The 24,073-nt window shown below is 38.0% G+C and overlaps 3 protein-coding genes across 4 annotated transcripts in view; 1 reads left to right on the top strand and 2 right to left on the bottom strand.

The window, feature by feature from the left end:
- gpib (glucose-6-phosphate isomerase b) overlaps positions 1 to 17,145 on the bottom strand; it is a 38,484-nt gene extending 21,339 nt beyond the window's left edge. Inside the window, exon 1 of the mRNA XM_079874609.1 lies at positions 17,132 to 17,145. The gene's annotated coding sequence lies outside the window, so the exon portion shown is untranslated. The remainder of the gene's footprint in view (positions 1 to 17,131) is intronic.
- The window catches only part of dnaaf4 (dynein axonemal assembly factor 4), a 503,354-nt gene that overhangs the window by 200,931 nt on the left and 278,350 nt on the right, over positions 1 to 24,073 (bottom strand). The window lies entirely within an intron of this gene.
- Positions 1 to 24,073, top strand: part of garre1 (granule associated Rac and RHOG effector 1) — a 40,649-nt gene that overhangs the window by 9,524 nt on the left and 7,052 nt on the right. For both annotated transcript variants that reach the window (XM_079874607.1, XM_079874606.1), the window contains exons 2-9: positions 9,981 to 11,326; positions 15,696 to 15,908; positions 16,450 to 16,590; positions 18,377 to 18,472; positions 18,850 to 19,011; positions 19,829 to 19,987; positions 22,941 to 23,038; positions 23,869 to 23,994. In XM_079874607.1, coding sequence (XP_079730733.1) covers positions 10,823 to 11,326; positions 15,696 to 15,908; positions 16,450 to 16,590; positions 18,377 to 18,472; positions 18,850 to 19,011; positions 19,829 to 19,987; positions 22,941 to 23,038; positions 23,869 to 23,994 — 1,499 coding nt within the window. In that variant the 5' untranslated portion in view covers positions 9,981 to 10,822. The remainder of the gene's footprint in view (positions 1 to 9,980; positions 11,327 to 15,695; positions 15,909 to 16,449; positions 16,591 to 18,376; positions 18,473 to 18,849; positions 19,012 to 19,828; positions 19,988 to 22,940; positions 23,039 to 23,868; positions 23,995 to 24,073) is intronic.

Raw genomic sequence — 24,073 nt, 5'->3', positions numbered from 1 at the left:
TTATGGGTCCTGATAATGCCAAAGGTCTTATGTTACCAAATAAAAAGTGGCCTACATTACTAAATATATCTGGTCAGTGACAGAGTGCAAGCATATTTGTCTAAAAATAATTATGTATTTTCTGCTTCATATTCATGAATATTGTTATTCTGGTGTCTCTATTGTCCTGTGCTTTGGGTTTCCAGCACCGAGTTCAAGCCTATTCATTTACACACCCAATGTAATCCAAAATGTTGCATTTTAATTTGCAATTTAACCTTTTATGTCATGGAGTATCGTGTTCAGTGTCATGATATATATCGAATTGTGACATGAGGGTATCGTTATCACCCCTACTTAGAGGTGATTTCTTCATTAATTAGTTGTCATTTGAGTTGTAATGCCGTTTCAGATCTTGTTTGGGATGCCTGCAGGTAATCCCAGTCATTTCCAAACTTTCAAATGCATCATTGTGATCTTAAAGTTTGGATTAGCGCCAGCACAAACAAGATTTGGAAGTGGTGACATGAGAGTGAGCAAATTATTTTTTTATTTTTGGATCACTTTAAACGTTCTGTGCATTCCTGTACAAATTGTCCCAAATCGTTGTGATCGTACAGATTTAGATGCTTGGTTTGGCCTGATATCTGGGACTGTGATGGATTTGGATGGGGTTACGTGGGGTAGTTTCTGTTTGGTTTCTGAGGTAACCGGCCTAAACTTGTTTCGTTTGCTTGTCTACTTTCCCTTGTGTCTAATTTCCAGAGGGAAAAAACCCCAAGCAAGCAGTCTTGTCTACATTAATATATCTGACTTCTGCTGAAATCGTCTTCGAAATTGCCAACACCAGAAACCATTTGAAAGTGTAGGATCTTCCCAAAGTGCTCAAAAGCAGACTCAGTATTTACCAGAATGTACCATGGTATTATGTTTTTGGAGTCATGTACTTACAAGGTACACCAAGGTACTTAAAAATATACCATTTTAAATACCTTGGTATTAGGGATGTCCCGATCCGATCCACGGCATCGGTATCGTGCCGATACTGGCCCAAAACGCTAGATCGGATATCGGAGGGGAGAAAAAAAATTATCCGATACCTATGATCCGATACCCATTAGCAGCTAGGGGTGGAACAGTACGTATTCGTACTGAACGTACGTTCGGTGCATGGATTTACACAGAGAATACACGGTATAAAAATAAATAAATCTCGCGTGCACATTAATTAATGTAATACGGAACTAACGTTACTGTTAGATACGCGCATATGCGGGTTCTTTAGTGACACCTAATCTGTAGCCCGCCTTAGCTCTGAACGCGCGTCTATATCGCTTCAAACGCTCACTTTATCATTATACGCGCGCGGCGCGTCCTATTCGCTTTGGACGCGCGAATGGATTCAAACTGTTCAAGCATCGAACTAGACGCGATAGACGCAAATTTGACGCTCTATTCGCGTTTGGACGCAGCAAAATTAACAGGCTGCGATGTCAAGATTGCAATGCTGGAGTGTGTGTGTGTCAGAGAGAGAGAGAGAGGCACGGGCGCGATCGAACAGTGGAAACATAAAAACATACTCCGTCATTTTCATACAGGACATCATTAAAACTGCAAAAAGTGTTTAGCCTACTTATATTTGTGTAAAACACAACATTGTGCTTTTGTCAAACTGTCAACTCTTGTCAAACTGTAACTGTCACCCAACCAAAATCACTCTCACACACACACACACACACACACACACACACACACACACACTGTTTAAAAGCAAAAATTATCTCATCTTTTGGACATTCATCATTGCATTGGTTTTCATTTCTTGTCCTAAAACAGAGCACTAATCTGTTTATTTTTAAGTTACACATTCTACATTGAATAAAAAATAAAATCAAATGTGTTTTTAAAAGTAGTATTATTTTATAGAGAAATAAATTATTTATAATTCAGATGAGAATAAAGTTAAGGTTAATTAAAATTTTAAGGAAACAAATATATTGATCTGAAATATAGCAAATTAAGCAAATTAAATTCATTCAGGTTATACATATCTCAAGGTCTTTTGAATAAAGGCTGGCAGTCTTTCATTATCAACTGTTGTTGTGGACTATACTGGAGAAGTATTTGTTCTCCATTTGAGTGAGATGTTTTTATGTGGCTAATTGAGCAAAGTGCTTCCATTTATATTTTATTATTATTAGTATTAGTTCAAGAATAAAATAAAAATATCGGATTGATATCGGTATCGGCAAATAGCCAAAGCTGCGGCATCGGTATCGGTATCGGAAGTGAAAAAGTGGTATCGGGACATCCCTACTTGGTATGTGAATTTTAATCATTCCGTACTGTAGTATCGGCTTCTGATAGCATCACCGTACCATGGTACCACCATAAAACATGTTTCATGTTGTTTAATAGCTGTGTCCTAATCCTACTGTTAATAGCTCATGGGAAAAAATTTGGTGGGTTTTGGAATAGTTTAGTTTATGAAGCTTGCATTTTCGTCATCAGTAAAATTTATGATTTTTGTCCATAGCAAAAACAATACAAGTGTTCAGTGAGAGACGTTTGTGTTTGTACTTAGTCATTTTGGGCAGTGATGTTATTGAGGTGCTTCACTGACCAATATATTATTCAAGTATAAATGGGAAAATTATATTACTGGGATAGTTATTAATAGTTAAAACGTTTGACTCACACTGTAAAAAAAAAAAAAAAAAAAAAAGTTGCTGCCTTAAATTTGTAAGTACAATCACCTTGGATGTTTAAGTAATTTCAACTTAAATTACATTAAACTGACTTGAAAAAATTAGTGGAATATTGTATAACTCATAAAAAAAAGATGAAAACTGCTTTACTTATTTTGATGAGTTAAAGCAATGTAAAAACATGTTATAACTTATTGATCATATACAGTAGATTACATGTTATTTTGAATATCACTGTAATATTGACGAATTTGACGTTCTTTTAAATGTTCTTTAATGTGCGAATAATGGTGTTTATAGATATACTAGATATACTAATATATAGATATAGTACTTTATATGTGAAATTAATTTATCATTTGTATAGTTATTTTGTTGTAACTTGCAGAAAAATCTGCTTTGATTATTTTCAGCTTTTTGTACAGTTATGTTCATGATATAACATCGTTATTGCAGTGTTTTAAATCATGACGTGTCAAAACAAATACATAATTAACTTAATAAATATTGAAATCCTCAAAAAGAGATTTTATTAAACAATAACAACACTAGTCCAAACAGAGAGTTCATGAGTGCATTAATATAGCCTGAGCTCATAAAGTCGTGGGTTATTTTCATGGTTTCCGGTCCAGTTCTGTTGGGTATCAAGGAATGTAAAATGTGTTTCGCTTTGGGAAAAGTGCAGGGTAAAGTCAGATGAACTGGAGAGCTGGGAAATGTCATGCACATTTATAATCAAGCTTGCGCTTTAACACGCCTGTCGTCTTCAGTTTTATATCCGGATGCTGCATTTAGAAACCATCACAGCCACAGAAACCATTTCCATCGCAGAAATCACAGAGTCCTCAGACTCCCAGTAGAGTTTTTCTCCACGTCAGGCCTGCTTCCGAGCCAAGTAGCAGAGAAGGCCATCATTCCCACAATGCACCACGTGCGTGTGAAACCCGAGCCGTGCTCTCTTTTGGCGTACGGCTGAAATGGAGTCATGAGTTGGAGAAGGGTCTGAATTCAGGGGGTCATTCGCTTGTTTCCGCATCTAAAACAGGAATTATTGAGAGATACTGTATATGGCTGATGTGGAACGGAGACTCGGTTTAAACGACATCGTTCGCCAGGGAAACTTTGTGAGGATCTGTTGTTAGATCTGGTATTGTTGTTGCTGTTTCTTTTGCTTCTCTTGTTTAACTGGGTTTTGTATAAACGTACGGTACTGATATATGTTGACGATTATAGGTGCTATGCGCTGACATAAGCACATATGACAGCTGCGCGCTGCACGTGTCGATTTAGGGGTCTCCGCTGCGTGTAACACTTGTGTTGTGTTCGCCTGTTGTCTGTCTTCTGAATGGGAAACGCCAGGAATAATCCCACAGACGCTCTGGAGTCAGTGAACTGCATAAATAGATCCACTGAATGAATGTTATATTGATCCTTGAGAAGAAATGATGAAAAACAGGAGCTTTCTGGGGCAGCGTGACATGATTAATGCAATGAAGACACTTTACAGTGATTTTACCACAGTTAAAGGTGTTCTTAGGCTTGAAGTGTGTTTAGCTGTGGGAAAATCACTGTAATGCATTGGCTTATGCTTCAATAAAATGGTGAAAATAGTCATTTGACAATATTATAAAGATATGTATTTCATTAGCCTTAGGGCCTAACTGTAGACTGACATGACAAAAGAGAAGGGAATTTGATGCATTAATATTGCATTTTATTTTAGTTTTATTTCAGCTTGACATGATTAATGCAATGAAGACAATTTGCAGTCTAAAAAAAAAAGTTGCTGCCTTACATTAAGTATAATCAACTTGGATATTCAACTTAAATTACATTAAACTGACTTAAAAAATTAGTTGAATCTTGTATAACAAAAGTTGAATTGCTTAACTTATTTTGATGAGTTAAAGCAATGTAAAAACATATTTTGTCACAACTTATAATTTTTTTTACAGTGTACAGTGATTTTACCACAAGAGGAGTTCTTAGGCATGAAGTGTGTTTAGCTGTGGGAAAATCACTGTAAAGCATTGGCTTATGCCTCAATAAAATGGTGAAATGTCGTTTGACAAGATTGTAAATTAAATATTGTAAAGATATGTATTTCATTAGCCTTAACTGTGACATGACAAAAGAGAGAGGAATTTGATGCATTAATATTGCATTTTATTTTAGCACAGTAAAACCCTCTCCAAGAAGCTTCATTCCCCAAACTAAAATGAATAAATCAGCATAATTATTTAGGGCTTCTTAAGACAGACTAGTTGAGTTTGCATTAAGCCCTAAATTATGCTGGTTAAGTAGGTGAAAATTATTATTTTGATATGCTAAATTTACTTTTGTCAGCCAAACCCCTTGTACAGAAGATTTTAAGTTAATATTGTAATAATTCTCGTTGCTCGGATCAGACAACAGACCAAAACCTGTCTGGAAAACATTTGTGGAATTCAGCTGAACGTGTGCTGCTGGTTTGTCCCTTTTTTGTTGAGTTTCCCAAACTAGCTGAGTTTTGCCTCTCACTGCAGGAGTGATTGTGTGATCTGCGTTATAAATGACGTTGTGATCTTCCTCTGACGTTCAGCGAGACGAAAGCCATCCTCTCTGTTGGTGTCTTTGGGCTGATAATGATCCACCTTTCTGTGCGGAGCGGAACATTCCTGGGCTTCATTAGTAACAGATGTGAAGGACGATTTCAAAGTGTGTCCTGTGAGTGGAAAGCTGTGGTGGACAGTTGTGTTTTCACGTTTTATTATTCGTGTATTTGGGGACTGTTGTTTTGCCCGTCAGGAACTGTCTGGTGGATCATGAACAACAGCTGCCCCGCGGCGCGATACCAGTTCTTCTGTTTCTACACAACCCTGAAATACAACACAGCAGCCGTTTGGTTTAATATAGCAGGACCCAGCAGTCAGAAAATATCCAATAACCTGGTGGATAATATATGCTCTTCCGTTCAAAAGTTCGGGATCCGTATGATTTTTAAATGTTTTTAAAAGAAGTCTCTTCTGCTCACCAAGGCTGCATTTATTTGATCAAAAATACAGTAAAAATAGTGAGATATTATTACAACTTAAAATAATGGGTTTCTCTGTGAAAAGTAAAATGCAATTTGACTCAAAGCTGAATTTTCAGCATCATTACTCCAGTCTTCAGTGTCACATGATCCTTTATTCTAAAATGCTGATTTGCTGTAGAAATGATTATCAATGTTGAAAAAAATTGTGCTTCCTCATATTTGTCTGGAAACTGTGATGTAATTTTATTTTTCAGGATTTAAATAGAAAATTCAAAAGAACAGCATTTTTTTTAATGCTTTTTTTATTAATGCCTTTACTGTCTCTTTTGATCAATTTAATGCATCCTTGCTAAATACAAGTATTAGTTTCGTAAAGATCTTACTGACTCCAAACTTTTGAACCGTAGTGTGTGCTTGATCTAAAGCAGCTTGCAGTGAGACTTGAATTAATATTTATATTTAAATAACATGAAATTATAAAAATGCTACAGCCTTTAGAACTCAATGCACAATCGCTTTGACTGCTGTGTGTCTGTGCATCTCTGGATAAATGTGTTTGGCAATTGACTTCTTGCTTTTGTGTACCTTATTCTGTTGTTATAAGTGAGTTTAGGATCATTGTAGACTAAAACAAGCTTGCATCGATATTATCTGGTCAATTGTAGGGGTGTAACAATATCGTGTCACAATATATCACAATACAACAATATGTATCGTGGATAATTCACCCAAAATGAAAATTACTGTGTGAGGGAAAAAAATTCAATTTTACTTAGAGTTTTAGTGTCAGTACTACAATAAACTACTATATATAATATTGAATATAATGTTTAATAATGCAATGGGGGAATATTTGTGGGTCCTGATATTGCCAAATGTCTGATGTTACCAGTAAAAAGTGGCTATTATTATTTTACATATATCTGGTCAGTGAAAGTACAAGCATATTCATCTAAAATAATTCTGTATTTTCAGCTTCAGAATCATGAATATGTTTATTCTGGTGTCTCTATTGTCCTGTGCATTGGGTTTCCAGCACCGAGTCCAAGCCTATTCATTTTAATCAACAGTAAAAAAAAATTGTTAACCTTTTATCAAATGTCTTGGAGTATCGCAGTATCATATTGTGAGTTGTGTATTGTGATGTGTATCGAATCATGACATGAGGGTATCGCTACACCCCTGGTTGATTGATTTGTGTTCTGTGAACTGATACTCTAGTATTGCTCTTTTGTCAACACAAAAAGAAGCTGCACTGACAGAGGAAGCTCTGGACTTTATTTAGCATGAGACCTTCAGCACAGATGATCCATCATCACAAGACTTCCTTTTAATCTTTTCTCTGGGCCGTGGCGCTTCCCAACCGTCTCCCATTCGGCTAGTGTGTGTGTGTGTGTGTGTGTGTGAAGCTTGTCTTTGTGCCACCCGGTTTCCACTGTTGTGTGTTATTGAAGCAGGTAAAGCAGCAGTGAACGCTTTGACCCGGTTGGCACTGAAAACACACTTTAATCCGCAGGGTTTACAGACAGGAACTGTGCTCGCCTATTCCTTGTCATGCGCTCAAAGACTGGGCTTTTACAGGAGACAGACGTCTGCTCTTCTCTTTCTGAAAGACACCAGATGCTCGCACAAGGAGCCCGTGTCTGTCGTCTAAAGGTGACGCGAGTGTTTGTCTGCGATTTGGTCCCGTTGTGCAAGTGAGCAAGTGTTTTCCTAGATTGCTGCTTGCTGTTTGTCAAAGGAAGTGAGATTTGAGGTCACTGGAACACGGCAAGATAAACATAAGGGACTTCTGGAATGTTTTTATGCTGTTTAACCGCACAAGTTACCATAGCGGCTTAATGACAGTGGAAAGAGACACTTTTTCATCTGTGTGAACTACAGCAAAATATATTCCTTAAAAAAAAAAAAAAAAATTCTTAAAGCATTACATTGTTTTATTAGGATTTTTTAAAAGGAATATCACACAACCATCCAAAATATTTTTTCATCTAATTAGAAAAGGTATGCAATGTTCTGATATTTTCATTTGGTTACATTTTAAAAGATTGATTACATTTTTTTTATTTTAAATTTAAATTACATTTTTATGAATTCATTTAATTAATAGACACCATTTTTGATGATGTATTTGAATTAAAACACAAAACACAGAATCAAGAAAAAGTAAAACAGAATTTTGGGGGAAAAACGACGTAGTTTACATGTACACAAACAAGTAAAGTTTACATTCATTCTTGAGGTCCAACAAACATGTGAAATGATTTCCTTCCCAATTAATAGGATGAAATGAATATCGTGATAAATTCTGATTTATTTCAGTGTTTCCGTTACACTTGTAGTTACTGTAGTAATAACTATATATTATGAATAATTACATGCAACTAGCCTTAAACCAAACCCTGAACCCCACAGTAAGTACATGTAGTTAATTATTATTACACTGTACTTAAATGCATAATTACACTGTAACACGGACACCTTAAAATAGTGCTTCTGAATAATTTTATTGTAATAATATTTTTGGCCATATCGCCCAGCCTTACTAATAGGGATGTGCAAAATATTGTTTTTCTTCTAGTCCATGTCTAGTCTTACATAAAATGGCACGTTTCACGCAGGGTGTGTTTTTGTGTTCAATAATAGACTCTCCAGCACCTGTGTCTGTCACCTGAAACGTGACGACTTGAGCTGTGAAAATGAGCAAAAATGTGCAGCATTTCTTTTTCTTTTTTTTCTTTTTTTCTCCAGCTTATGCAAATCTGACTGGACTCTTTGCATAATGACAGACCGAAACAACACGTCTCTCATGGGTTTTGCCTGATGGTTTTGAATTGCAGATATTGTGACGGGCAATGACCCTGTTCTGTTCTTTTAGACAGTGGGATGCTGTGCTCTTTCGGATCCTATTGTGTTCTGTCAGGTTTGAATAATGAGGGTCAAACACTGATTTTTTTTTTACAAGGCCCATTGTGATTTGTAAGGTCCATTGTGATTTGTTGTTTCAGTGCCTGTCATATAGAAGTGTTTACAAACTCATGCATTACTTACTGTTGCTCATTGCAATTTAAAGGTACCTGTAATATGAAATTAATACATTTAAGCATCTAAACATGCTCCATTTGACATGAATGATTCCTCAAATCTTGATGTTCTCGATCAGAACATTAAACTGTAAACTCCAAGTTTTCAGTACCAGAATCCAGTAAGCAAATGCATTTGAACAGTCAGTCCAAAACAGCCATAATGCAGAGAAAACATGTCCGATTTCATCAGAGATGGCAGAGAGAGGTCGGCACCGATAGCCTCATATAGCGCTGCTGCGCTTCGGGTAACCCGAGTTCGAATCCCGGCTCGTGGACCTTTCCCGATCCCGTCTCTCTCCTAGCTTCCTTTCCACTCTATACTATCCTATCACAATAAAGGCAAAAATCACACACACAAAAAAAACATTATTAAAAAGAGATGGCAGAGAGAATAGTGTATTTGGCTTCAATTTCTCTCCTATTTTGTGATTGTTTCAGATCAGCCCAAGACGTTTCTCATTGTACTTTAAAATACACTGAACTTTGACTCAAAACACCCAACCGCTGCATGAGCATAATGATACGCAAACTACATCTCTTGGTTGGATAAAGCAAACCAGTGTCACACTAGTAAAGTTTTGATGGATGTCAATTGTAGTCACGGTAAAGATGTAAAAGTCGTGCATTAGGCGCACAAGATGAGTCCGTTATTATTGATGTGCAAACAAACCTCTCCGCACACTGATGATCGTTACTGAAAATTAGTACAAATTTGGAGGTGGGGATGTGCCATTGTGTATGTTGTGTTAAAAGGGAGGCTTTTGACTTTAAAAACCCCAGATTTGGGCTGTATGCATTTGAGTGGTTTAATGACCACTTAGTCAAGTCACTTTCATTTATATAGCGCTTTAACAATATAGAGTGTTTCAAAGCAGCTTTACAGTGATAATAGGAAATTAAAGTAACAGAGATTGTTTTGGCTTTACAGCAGCTCTAGAATAAAGTTATTGTCCATCTATATTTAGTTTTTGATTGATTCACTTCCATTGCAGAGATCATTGGTGATTAACTTGGGGGCCGATTACACGACACCGTTTTAACTGAAAACAGATTAGAGAAGCTGTACTGTAATCAGTGTGGCGTCTGAAAACAAACGTCTGATCAAATCAACATGAAACGCTTGGAAACAAATGTCAGAACACATCCTCCCTGTGAAATCTCACTGACGTTCTCTCTTTGTCTCTTTCGCAGGAAATGACCGAGAGGCCTTACAGATAATTTGTGCTTTTGTTGCTGCGGTCCGCATTTGCCGAGAGACCCCTATCTGGAAGCACATTTGTTTCCGTTGTGAGTATTAACTACCTCAGGCTCTGGAAACGGATCAAGAGGGACCCGTTGATCTCGTGTGATCCACCAGCCCCCCCGGTCCACTGTTCGGCCCTCAGAAAACCCTCTGACCGACTGGATCCGTCAGAGCGGCTCAGGCCACGTCACCCTGTAGCTCACGCCAATCCTCCGTGCTTGCTGTTGAACGGTGTCACTGTTTTTCCTCTTCTAAAAAATTCATATTGTTTTTGCTGACAGATTTTTAAGATTTTTCTATTTTTATTAGAGGCCTACGGAAAGAGTTCGGAAAGAAGGGTTTTTCACTTCCATTTGAAGGATTGATTATGCACTTTTGGATTTTCGTCCAGAATTGAAGCTGTGCTTGGTGTGTAAGTGATGTGCAGATAATCTTTTTTTTTTTTTTTTTTTTTTCTCGTGAGGAACCAGTTCTAATAGAAAAATACCTAATTTTTGAAGCTAATTGGAGTTGGATTGCCATTTCACTGGGATATAAGCAGAAACGTTTTGATGTGAGCAGAGTCCAGAGTTGCAGCTGGGCTGCAAGATTTCCTCAAACCTTTCTTTGCATCGCTCTCATCCGGTGTGGAATACTGTCATGACTTCCCCTCTGATGGGATCTTTAAGCTATCTATTTACTTGACTCCAGGAGACCCAAATTAGGCATAGAGAACTTGTGCACATAAAAAAAAAATTCAAGAGTTGTCTGCTTCGTGAGGACCGACTCTTCCTGGGCACGTTGAATACTTATGTATTGTTGCAGTGCGCAAGAAAGTAAAATGGACTACAAGCTGCGCTTTTTGCTTGGCGGGTCCAAGCACAAAGTGCAGCAGCACCAGCAGTTCCAGTTGCCGGAGCTCAGCCGGACCCTCAGCGCCCCGTTGGGCACGTCTTGCTCCACCCCTTCTCCCATGGCAACGATAGGCTCCTCCCCTTCTGGCTGTCATGCCCCGCCTCCAGGCGCTACATCTGCGATCGCGGACATCCAACAGGGCATCTCCAAATACCTGGACGCGTTGAACGCGTTCTGCCGTGCGAGTGCGTTCCTGACCGAGCTCTTTGGCAGCGTGTTTCGGGACTCCCGTTACTCCAAAGCGGCAATGCAACTGAAGGACGTGCAGGAACATGTCATGGAAACGACCAGCCGGCTCACCACAGCAATAAAGCCCGAGATCGGCAAAATGCTGATGGAGCTCAGCGCAGGCGCGGCTAACTTCAAAGACCAGAACGACTTCAGCCTGCAGGACGTTGAGGTAGGTCGCACGAAAACAACCTGCACAAATGTTAATACATGTTGATGTTTCTGCTGTCGGAAATTTCTCGATCTATTTTGATATTATTATTATTATTATTATTAGTAGTAGTAGTAGTAGTAGTAGTAGTAGTAGTATAATAATACCATTACACCTCAGACTTCTTGTCAAATCTAGCAAGTAAGGGGTTAAGTGTCTCACTCAAAGCACAGCTTTAGAAGGACAGGACAGGAATGCTTATAAATCCAGCTCTACCTGCGATCAAACCTGTGGTGTTTGTGCTTGTAGTCTTGATGCTTCCCATCAGCCTGTTGTTACTCCAGACACTGAATATTTTTCAAAGGCGAGGAGAGGCTTGCAGATCTTTTATAGAGGAATTCCTCTGTTCCGAGATATTTTCGGAAACCAGATGCTCTCGCTTTCCCTCTCTCTCTCTCTCTCTCTCTCTCTCTCTCTCTCTCTCTCTCTCTCTCTCTCTCTCTCTCTCTCTCTCTCTCTCTCTCTCTCTCTCTCTCTCTCTCTCTCTCTCTCTCTCTCTCTCTCTCTCTCTCTCTGAGAACATACTTTCTATCCGCGTGTGTTGAGCTGTGCTGGTCAGTCTCCGTGCCTCGACTCGAGGGACACATATGAGCTGAAATGATGCCTTTATATGAGCGAGGGTTTGCTCCCCGGTGGATGTGGATTCACACCGCAGGCCTTTAAAACGGGCACGCTGTGGCAGGGACCCGGGCCAGACCTGCAGCTTATAGAGACCAACTTTACAAAGTCCCAACGGAACCTTGTGCCAAAACACAAAACGCCAAAGTTTTTAAAAGTATGTAACGGAATATTCTGGTAATTCCAAGTTCTTTCCCCCTGAACGAGTTTACTGTGGAATGCATTCAAATATTGAAAGTGTTTTATAATGTTTGCACAAGCAAAAATGTCCTGAATACTCAAACAGGAACTTTACAGCTCATCCGAAACAACCATTCCGGAAAGTTACGGCTCTGTTTTCAAGTGTTTAACTCTTGTATTTTTGTCTCTTTTTTTTGACAGGGAACGTTAAAAAAAACATAGCAGTTTTGATGCTTTAACAAAAACACCAGGGCTGTGTTTCCCAAAAGCATTGTAAGCCTAAGTAGATCGTAGAACCGTTACCGCCAATGGTCTCTATGATCAACTTAGCTCATGATGCTTTTGGGAAACGCAGCCCTGATGTTTTTTTTAAAGCATCAAAACTGGTATGTTTTTTTACCGTTCTCTGTCAAAAAAAATCAGACGAGACAAAAATACAAGTGTTGTATTTTTAAAAATATACCACTGGGTTTTGACAGTGACACTTTCATGCATTTTTTGGCAGCTAAAATGCTCTGTTTATTAGTCACGTCCTACTGAACTCGTGAATGAAACCGAAGGAAATGTTTCTCAAATGCACACGTACATTAGCAGAACACGCTCTCTGTAAACACGCCACTTTACAGGCGGCAGCTAGTGTCTATTCAGCGTCTTGTATTTGCTAATGAGCGTTTTTGTTTGCAAGTGGCCCTTCCTGCCTCGCGGGAATCTGCCTGTGTGTGTGTGTGAAGGGGCAAGTTCATTCTCCTGTTTACGTTGGGCTGGCAGGGCGACAGCAGGGTATTCCCGTCCCCGGGGTGTGTTACCCGACTCCACGATTGTCTCAATGATGCGCTGCTACAGAAATACACCAGTGCATCGCTGGGCCAATCAGCAGCGCTCTTCTTTTTGGGTCTCGGCATGCCCTCAATAAGAATACTGACCCTAGATCGGGTTTCCAAACTGTGTGATGTGATTTGTATGCATATGAACAGTTGAACAGACTTATTCTGAGAAGTTTTATTTAGATGTTTTCAATTCTATTTGCTTTCACAGTGTTCATGGCCTTGCACTCTTTTTAGTCACTTAAGTTTCTATTTCTAGTATCTAGTAAACATTGTGTTATTTAAATTCATTGTTAATAAAAAATAAAAAAAAGAATATGAATATATTATATTATTAGTGGTAGTAGTAGAAGAAGCAATGATAATAACAATGCAAGTAAATATTAAAAATAATAATTATTTATTAGTAGTAGTACTACATTACCTCACATTTTATAGTATTTCAAGGTTGTTTTAAAATCCTTTATTTAAAAAAAAAAGCCTTTAAATCCTTTAAAAAAAATTTTTTATGTCTATATATAGATCATTTGTAAATGTATGCATAAAAATAAAACTAGCAAATGGGATCATTTTTTTTTTATTAGGCTAACCCATGGCATCAGCATTTCTGTCACTGTATGTGAGAATCAAGAATCAACTTTGAATGCTTCTTCTGCAATTGCAATTTTATTTATTACATTTTTTATTTTTCTGGACCTTAAAATAGTTTTTGGGATTTATTTGATCCTAGTTCCAAGTTTCACTTGTCCAACTCTTTCCTGTGGTTATCAGCAACAAGTGGACAAGAGTTAACGTCGATTCCTGAAACCATTAAATTAGCTTTGAATAAAGAAGTTCAAGTAGTGACCTGACACTGTCCTAACTACACGCGACGGCGCGCGAGAACAGGTTCTTTTCCATGTTAATCAGAGTGTTTGTCCTATCCAGCCTCAGATCTTGAAATTAAACCAATGGAAGCAAGAACGTTCAAACTGTGAACAAACAAGTGTATTATTTGACAAAGATTGTTTTAGTAACTCAGCCTATGTATTTTTAATAATGTTTAAATGGTGTAATATTAGTGAATTTGATTATGTAGCTACTTATCCATTTTCTTGCGAGTGCCGTCAAGATTACTCTCTGGTGCCGCGAGACTCCGCCCACACACTGTTCTGATTGGCTGTGGGTTTTGATTGATCTTTACGCTTCTCGCAGTCGCGTCTAGTGTGGACAGACACATTATTCATCTCTGGAATCTTATCGCATCTCATCTGGTTAGGACACAGTGTTACAGTTAGTTGATCTATTAGTCTAAATCTGTCTTTAGCTAACATTTAAGACCGGTTCCTATAAATGCTTTCGTCTCTCAGGTGCTTCTGCGCGAGGGGTGAAAGACTGAAACTGGCGCCACCTTGTTTTTCCTGTCTCCTGTTGCACAAGATGGCATATTTCTGTCTTTACAACTTGGCCTGTAGATATTTTCAGCAGATACCTGTAAAAGAAACCCTTTCTGCTGTGGGTGGGGGTGACAAGTCTCCTGCCTTCTCTCTTTATCAACAGAAGCAATTCATGGATTACAATTCTGACTCGATTCTATGCCGATCTTCAGCAATTCTGAATCTTATTCATTATTCTGTTTATTGAAAACATATGCAGGGCCAACAAGACAAAGAACAAACATTTTAAGTGGTTTGAGCACACAATGATCCAGTGTCTATATCTCATTATTTTTACGAGCTCGTCTCCACTTTCTCGTGCCGATGAGTAAGACGTGAGTCAGAAAAGACTCCCTATTTAGGAAGCGATACGATGGTAACACTGTAAATCTGTTCAGAATGCTTCTGTGTCTGGGAATGTTCCCAAACGTGCTCGGTACTATCGGGATTGACCGCCATTTCCCAGAACTTCAAGCGGTGTCTGGTGCCTTGACCTCGATGGGGTTTCTTGGTCTTGATGGTTTTGGTCCTGCATATTAATAAAACATCAGCACCAGATGTACACCACTGTTTGAAGTCTTTTATATGTTGTATATGTTGGTGATACATACATATATTTGCATATATTTCTTAAATATATACGTGCATGTGTGTGTAGGTGGGGGTGACGGGACTGTCTGCTGCCTTCTCTCTTTATGAACACAAGCAATTCATGCATTGCAATTCTGACTCGATTTTGTGTCGATCCATGGAAATTTGAAATCTTATTCATTATTCTGTTTATTGAAAACATACGCAGGGCCAACAGGACAAAGAACAAACGTTTTAAGTGGCCTGAGCACAATGATCCAGTGTTTACATCACATTTATTTTATGTTGTATATGTTGCTGTTATATTATATATAAATATATATTCAGTATATACATGCAAATATTCCTTAAATATATACATGCATGTGTGTATATATATATATATATATATATATATGTGTGTATATGTATATGTATATATAAAATATATATACATACACAAAATAATTATACACAGTACACAATTTTTTTTGTTTCATTTGAAATCACTTAAAGGCTGAATCTTTTTCAGTGCAATATTTTTCACATATTTCTTTTGTTTTTACATAAAAGCATCAACTTGAGTGACTTCTTTTGATAAAAGCAGACTGTTTTTTGTCTGCAGAGTAATATGCATTGATGAACCATTCACAATGAGACCGGGAAAGTGATTTTGGGTTTGATGTTTGATGGTTAAAGGCTTGATGTGACTCTTCTTCTCAGGTCCTGGGCCGCTGCTTCCTGACGGTCATGCAGGTGCACTTTCAGTTCCTCTCGCAGGCCTTGCAGAAAGTCCAGCCGGTGGCACAGTCCTGCCTGGCAGAGGCGCTGGCACAGGTTCAGGAGAGACGTGGGAATGCCCACACGCAGAACACAAACCCCGGACCCCTGACGGAGCTGGAGGAAGCCATCCGCTCATGGAGAGGAGCGTCCGAGGTGAACAACACCACCGATCAGTGCACAAACAACCAGCCTGGAGTCAAAAGGATTTCATTATAATCATTACATTTTAGATTTACAAATATTTATATTCTTATAGTTTTTCTGTGATATTTACCCATTTTATTGTCCAAATATTTTGTAATGTCCAGTTTGTCATGCTATAATACTCAAGTTCAAATACTTACCTAAAAATAAATAAACACTGATGCATTTGAGTCAACAAGCTCTGGCAAAATGAATGTTTTAATGTATATTTTATTATAAAATTCACGTAGCATTTATATTAGTTATATTTTATGATATATTTAGGAATTTTTCATTTTAATTTATAGTTCATTTATATAACTTTTATATGTAACTTTTTTTTTATGTATACTTTTTTGTTTTTATTTATATATATGCGGTATTTAGTCTCTGTTATCCTATTCAGTTCAGACTGCATACTACCTTCCTCAACTATTTGAATGAATAAATGTTTGCAGCAGCGGTGTAGCAGGAAATTTTGTATGTTAAAATAGGTGTGTGTGTGTTTCAGGTGACGGCGTGTCTCAGGGAGCGAGGGAGAGACGGCTGTCTGTCTGGCATTCAGGTACAGCAGCTCTTCTGCTCCCAGAACACCTCCATACCTGAACACCAGCTCAAAGAGCTCAACGCCAAGATCGACAACGCTCTACAGGTGAACACACACACACATTTACAACAGTTTACCATGCTAACAATAGTTTACTGTTAGTGCTTTAAAATCATAATTAATGAAAGTGAATCTGTTTGTCATTGTAAGTTTTCTTTTTGTGATGACTGGTGGTTTATACCATGTTATCACAGTTTAATTGTGATAATTATTTGATAAATGCTATTATCTAGTATGTACATTCAGGGCTCCAGACTGCGACCAAATGGTCGCATTTTGCGACCAAAATTTGAGAGTGTGCGACTGAATTTTACATCCAGTCGCACATGTGCGACCAGTAAATTTAATCTCGTATAGTGTGTCATAGTGGGTGACAACCGAAGTCGCGTCTGCGATGCTTTACGACATCACGACAAAAAGACTAGCATGTTTAATTTTTTAACGATCCTCCATGACGGGTTCCGTCAAGAGTGAATGAGTGTGTGCGCGCGAGTGAGTGAGCGAGAGAGTATGTGCGCGAGTGAGTGAGTGAGAGTGTGTGCGTGAGTGTGTGTGTGCGTGCATGCGCAAGCGAGAGCGTGGTGAGTGTGTGTGTGTGTGTGTAAGTGCGTGTGTACATATATGTGCGAGTGAATGTGTGTGTGAGACGGCTCGCGATGACTGGTCGTAAAGCAACGTGTCGTCTGACATGTTTCTTGTCCACGAATTGACAAGATTTTTAGGAGTCAAAATCGTGTAATCTGAACCAGGCATAACTATAACTATGGTATACTGTGGTTATAAAAGTAGCCTACACATCTTTTTCCAGCACTTCAAAACTATATCATATTTAAATGTTATTTTTAATGTGTTGACCAAAACATTTTTGTTCATCCTTAAAAGATTGTCTATTTATAAAACTGAAAGTTTCAAGAAGTAGGAAAACTCACACTTATTTAAAAAAAAAAAAAGAGACTAAATAACCATTGTAAACATAGCTGCTGAGGGCGCTTAATTGCTATTTTCACTCCCTAATATCTATTTTGTCACTCATTTTACTTTTGAATTAATATTAAGACATTATGAATGACAATAATTAACGTTAACTTTATCTATACACCTCAAATTAAGCTCAGTGCTGTGTCATCCCACAGTGCTACCAAACACTTTCTGTAGAACTTAGTGCCGCTGCCCTCAGATGTTAGTCTGGAGCCCTGTGATCTTAAAATAAAACTGCACCATAATTTCTGTACGTTAAGTCTATTTATTATCAAAGCATTTGTCTGTAATAGTTATTTAGGGGGAAAATGTGAAGGTGTGCCCCTAAACGTTCTGCTTGCGCTCCTAAAATTTTAAGTCAGGGGCTACAGCGCTCCTAATAAAAAAAGTTAGTCTGGAGCCCTGACATTTATGCTTTTGGCAGAATGCAAAGCGACATCGCATTTAAGTTATACGGTATACATTTAATCAGTTCATTCATTCCCGGGGAATCGAAGCCATGACCTCGGCGTTACTAGTGCAGTGCTTTACTGTTTGAGCTACGTAATGCTTTAATTACTTTAAAACTATTTTAAACAATAGTTATATCAGAGCTCGTATTTGAGCACATTAAATATTTTTACTTTAAGAATGTAATGATCACTTTGTAAGTGAAATCATGATGGTGCAAAACTTAAAATAAAAAGTGACCTGTAACAGGGTTGAATGTAGAAACGGAGATCTTTAGTATTATAGATCCAGAAGTTTATAGTACTATTAAAATTTAAAGTGAATAATTTTGTATTCTGTTAATAATGAGGCTTTTTGTGAGCCCCAGACTGACCCACTGACTTTGTGTGCATGTGTGTTGCAGGCGTATAAAGTGGCGTTAGACTCTTTGGGTCACAGTGAATATGCGCTGAAGGCCGGATTTCACCTTAATCCCAAATCAGTGGAAGCAGCTTTGCAGGTATGTTTGCCGTGTGTGGAATTACAGCTTAGTGCAGATTAGAGCTTCTCTCAGGATGTTCATGTGTTCAGCAGTCGCACACATAGAGACACGTGAATGTCCACAGATTTAAATATGCTGCACATATTGTGCTGCACAAATCCCATTTACTTGAATGGGGGAATCCTAAAATCTCAAAAACTGCTTGCCGAACTCACAATTATATAACATTTCAATTCTGCAACTTCCTCAGAAGCTCTCAAGCTGTTACTTGTAAACATGACTTTGTTGCATCTTCACAGGCACATGCATTTGTGTGTTGTCGTTTATTTGGTTTAATTGTGTGTGCATATGAACAGTGTTTGATTATTGCCGTGTGTGTGTGTGTGTGTGTGCAGGGCTGCTGCAGTGACGCTGAAGCCCAGCAGGCCGGACGGTTTCACACCACGTCTCAGCCAATCCAGTGTGAATTACCCACAATTCCTGTCCAGATCGGCTCTCATCTCCTCCGAGGAGTTTCCTTCAACGAAAGTGCATCAGATAACCTCAAGCTCAAAACGGTATTCTGTTCTCTCTCAGAACACAATATTATGAATTATGACTAGAGATAAGATCCAGCTGGAAATGAATTCTATGATAGCAAGTACACAAATTAGAAAGGATAAAACTGTGGAAACATGCTTATCTCAGACGGTTTTAAACACTGGTATGTGAATCTCACAAAACCTAGTATTTCACATCCAAAACAAAAATAAATAATATTTTTTATTTAAGAAAATTATGCTTTTTAAAGACCATTTAAGTGATTTTTTTCTTTTCTTTTTACTATTCAAAAGTTTGGGATCAGTAAAGTTTTTTTTTTTTTTCTTAAAGAAATTAATACTTTTATTCAGCTAGGCTGCCTTAAATTGATCAAAAGTGACAGTAAAGAGATCTATAATGATATAAAAGATTTCTATTTTAAATAAACGCTGTTCTTTTCAACTTTCTATTCATCAAATAATCTCTTTCCACAAAAAAAAAATATATGAAGCATCTCAAATGTTTCAACATTGATACTAATCATAAATGTTTCTTGAGCATCAAATCATCATATTATGATTTCTGAAGGATCATGTGACTGAAGACTGGAGTAATGATGCAATAAATTACGTTTTTACCATATATTCACAAAGAAAACAGTTATATTAAATTGCAATAATATTTCACTGTTTTTTACTGTATTTTTTTAAATCAAATAAATGCAGCCTTGGTGAGCATAACAGACCCCAAACTTTCAAACAGTAGTGTCTATAATTTAAATTGTATAATAATTTTACAAATAAAACATTACAGTAAGAGAATTATCTAATTTATTCAAATGTAATCTCTTCCCAGCATGCCGTGCTGCAGCTGATCAAAGATGCGTTGGATCAGAACGGCGTGGCGGTGCGGGACGACTCCCCCGTCACTGAGGTCCTGAACCAGGTGTGTCCCTCCAGCTGGAGAGGAGCCTGTAAGACCGCAGTACAGCTGCTGTTCGGGCAGGCGGGACTGGTGAGTTTCACATGTTTGATTGACGCCAGAGAGTCTGGTCCACAGTGCAACATGTTTTATTGGACTGTCCTGGGTTTAATACAAGTATAATGCTGTTTTATGAAGTTATTTCACCTAAAGGGATGGTTGGAGTAAAATCAACCTAAGGTCCTTTGCACCATGACCTCGATCCAAACACCCCCAGAAGCCTTTTTTTTCTTGGTTGAACATTATTAAAGTTAGAGCTTATTTAGAGATATCAGCCGGATGGCTTAGTGCAGGCGCTAATGAATCCTATGTTGTATCATGTAAATTACCACACTAATAATGCCCAGATTGGTACCAAACTTCTACAGCAATACAAATAGGTTCTGTACTCATAAAACAAGGCATTGGAAAGTTTGTAAGTACATCAGGAGTTTATTTAAATGACACTTGCCTGACGGCTCATGTTACCGCTAACCCGGACGTCGACGTCACTTCAGTGATTTGGGAAAAGCCCGTAAAAGTCCTGCAGAAAGCGATGCATAAGGATACAGGTTGATTTTACGCCGAACCATCCCTTTAAGGACTTTAGTAAGATTATGTTAATTAAAAAAAATATATATATTATAATATGATTTGTTGTGTTTGTTTGCTTGGTTTTATTGTATTTATATGATATTTGTATTTTTGTAATTAAATTTTTGCCATGAAAATAGCCTTAGATGCTGACATGGCATATCTTTCCACATTGCAGCTTATTCCAGACAGGAACCGGCCACTTGGACAGGAAGATGCATAAACCATATCAATTTTTTTGTGGTGTTTACATTTATACATGTAGCAAATGTTTTTCTACTAGTCAAGTCACCTTTATTTATACAGCGCTTTATACAATACAGATTGTTTCAAAGCAGCTTTACGGTGATGCATTTCGGCTGTTGATTCAGTTTCGTTATAAAGATCATCAATTAAGTTAGTTTGCTAACACTTTATTTTACAGTGTCCTTGTTACAAATGTTACATGTACTTACTTACCATTATAATAACAGTAGATTATGCATAATTACATGCAACAAACCCTAATCCTACCCTAACCCTATAGTAAGTACATGTTGTTTATTAATATTACTTGAATATATAATTACACTGTAACAATGGCATCTTAAAATAAAGTGTAACCATTAGTTCATTTCATCTATAAAGCGGTTCTGCAAGCTGTGAAGCTGGTCATAGGGTCTGTGTGGAGGACCGGTCCGGTTCACACGGTCTCTGCTGAGGATCTGTGCCGGTGACTGTCATGCCGACGAGGCCTCACAGGGATTGTCTAGTAGACGCTGACATTCAGGGCTGTGTTTTGGTCGTGTCTAGGTCTAGATGTCCACCGTCTGATCTGGATGTGGACCGGATCCGGCTGACTACGGTAACCTCGAGATGAGGAGGAGACAGACAGACTAATATTAGCGTAGATGCCTTTCTTCTTACGGTGTAACGAGTACATCGGGTGTTATAGGAAGTGTTCCCGGTTCTGGTTGACCTAATCTATGCAGAGTAACAGTCATTTAACTTATTTGAATAATATAAATTGATAATGTGTTGTGTACGCCAGGTTAAAGAGATGTGTTTTTAGTCTGGATTTAAACTGACAGAGTGTGTGCTTTCTGAACAAGGCTAGGAGGACTGTTAGATTCTTTCTTTATTTGTGATAAAGCTGATGACTGATTCACATTCAGATCGCTAAACCTCAGAATCATTAGTGTTTTACAGTATAACACATAAAGATGACACATAAATACACACATCTTCATATTTATCTGTACACATGACAAACGCCCAGGAAACGTGACGGAAACCTTCATTATTAGCAACATCATATGTGTGAGAGTGTGTGTATGTGTGAGTGTGTATGTGTGAGTGTGTTTGTGTGAGTGTATGTGTGAGAGTGTGTATGTGTGAGGGTGTGTTTATGTGTGAGTGTGTTTATGTGTGAGTGTATATGTGTGAGAGAGTGTGTGTATGTGAGAGAGTGTGTGAGTGTGTGACTGTGTATATGTGTGAGAGTGTGTGTTTGTGTGAGTGTATATGTGTGAGTGTGTGCGTTTATGTGTGAGTGTGTCTGTGTGTGTGTATATGTGTGAGAGTGTTTGTGTGAGTGTGTGTTTTTGTGTATAATATGTGTGTGTGTGTGTGTGTGAGTGTATATGTGAGTGTGTGTGAGTGTATATCATTGTGTGTGTGTGTGTGTGTGTGTGAGTGTGTGTGTGAGAGTGTAAAATCAATGACACCTCTGTAGTAGACTGGACACATGTCATCATATGATGCTAAGTGCCTCAAAGACAACTATGAATTATCAAATTTATTAGATTTGATTTCATAAACCTCACAAATATGAGCAGTAACTAATCCGTCCTGAGACGTGTTCGCAGCAGAAGTCTGGAAACTTTCTATCAACCGACATTAACCAGCGTAGTTTTATTGGTTCATTGTCAGCAACGTTCACACGGAAGAATGAAGGTCTGAACTCAAGGTATTGGAAAAGGCCACCGGCTACAGGAAAGTGATTTATGAAAAATCATAAAGCCGTTTCCATGACGCCGTTTCTGTCCTTGTTGTGTGTGTGGTCAGAGTGACCGTGACCTTTGGGTGTGTGTGTGTTGAGTCCCCATCATTTGAGTCACATTGAGGATACACCTGCGCTATTAATAACAATAGCCCACTTCCTGTTTGATAGGAAACACACTCCCTGTTTCAAACTTCACGGCCTCTTTTCAAGAACTGTGGGAAATATTTCATTTGTGTTTTCTGGTGGAAACGGCTTTCTGACAGTGATGAAAAGTCGGTTCACTGGGGTTCTCGAGTGTCGAAGTGTTGTTTGTTTGACAGAAATGATTTATGATCACAGGACGGGTAACATGAATGATTCATTCACTGGCAGAGCTTCATTACAGTGTGTACAGTTATTAACCCTGATGATGATGGTGTGTTTGTGCAGGTTGTGGTGGACACGGCTCAGATTGAGAACAAGGAAGCCTACGCCCCTCAGATCTGTCTTGAAGGATCTAAAGTTGTGATCCAGGTTCCCTCCACATGGTGAGTAACTGTATACAGTAAAGTTTGTGGTATATATATAGCACTAGTTTATTAAATCTCAGCATCACTGAAAGTAATTGTAGATCCACATCCTCTGTAGTTTGCTAGAGTTCAAGCTGCTTTACTACATTTACTCAAAGTTGAGATGGCTAATGTTGTTGAATGAATGTTTATGAACAAAATGAATAAAGTTTTCACTGTTATACAGTAGGGGGCACTATTACACATCTTCTGAAAGAGAACTGAATCTCTGGATCAAAACAGGCAAAAAAGGAGCAGAAACGAATGATAAAAGCCTTGATTATGCACGTTATAGTCTTTGAAAAAAAAAAAAAGATTTTTCTCAGCTCTTTGTTTAAAAATTAGATTTTTTTTTTATGAAACTTACCCACATTCAAGATTTGATAAGAAAAGAATGCATGATGCTATAATAAAAGCACTTTATTGTTTAAAAGCAGAGGCTCTGTTCTTTCTTCTGATATATTGCATGTTCAGATATTCATACAACAAATATTCTGAGGCCTGTGAAAGTAATAAAAAAAATGCTGGCGGTGGCAAGACCTTTAACCTCTGTTAAACTGGGTCAATTTAGCTAAAAGCATCTTTTCTCTCAAATATAAAATTTTAAGGGATTATATAATTGCTATATTCTATTATTTTTGCAAGAAAAATATTGTTACATTTTTGGTAAATAATTGTTTGTTTTAATTTAATTTCTCTAAGTTTAAGCTTCTCCTCTATGTTATCCCATATCCTCAGCAAAGGCTAAACTTTAAGTAAAAAATAAATAAATAAAAAAAATCTTCTGCCTGTTGTGTTTTGTCTGTCAGGTGTCTGAAGGAGGATCCAGCCACGATGTCTCTGCTGCAGCGCAGTCTGGATCCAGAGAAGACCCTCGGCCTGGTGGACGTGCTTTACACGGCTGTGTTCGACCTCCACCGCTGGAAGGAGCGCAAGTCAGTGGCAAACGCATTAGTGCTGCGTAGAAAATAATAGTAAAAAATGATATATATTATAAATACATATGATTATATC

The sequence above is a fragment of the Squalius cephalus genome, assembly GCF_949319135.1.
Source record: "Squalius cephalus genome assembly, chromosome: 6".
Classification (NCBI taxonomy): domain Eukaryota; kingdom Metazoa; phylum Chordata; class Actinopteri; order Cypriniformes; family Leuciscidae; genus Squalius; species Squalius cephalus.
This window is presented reverse-complemented; position numbering and strand designations above follow the sequence as displayed.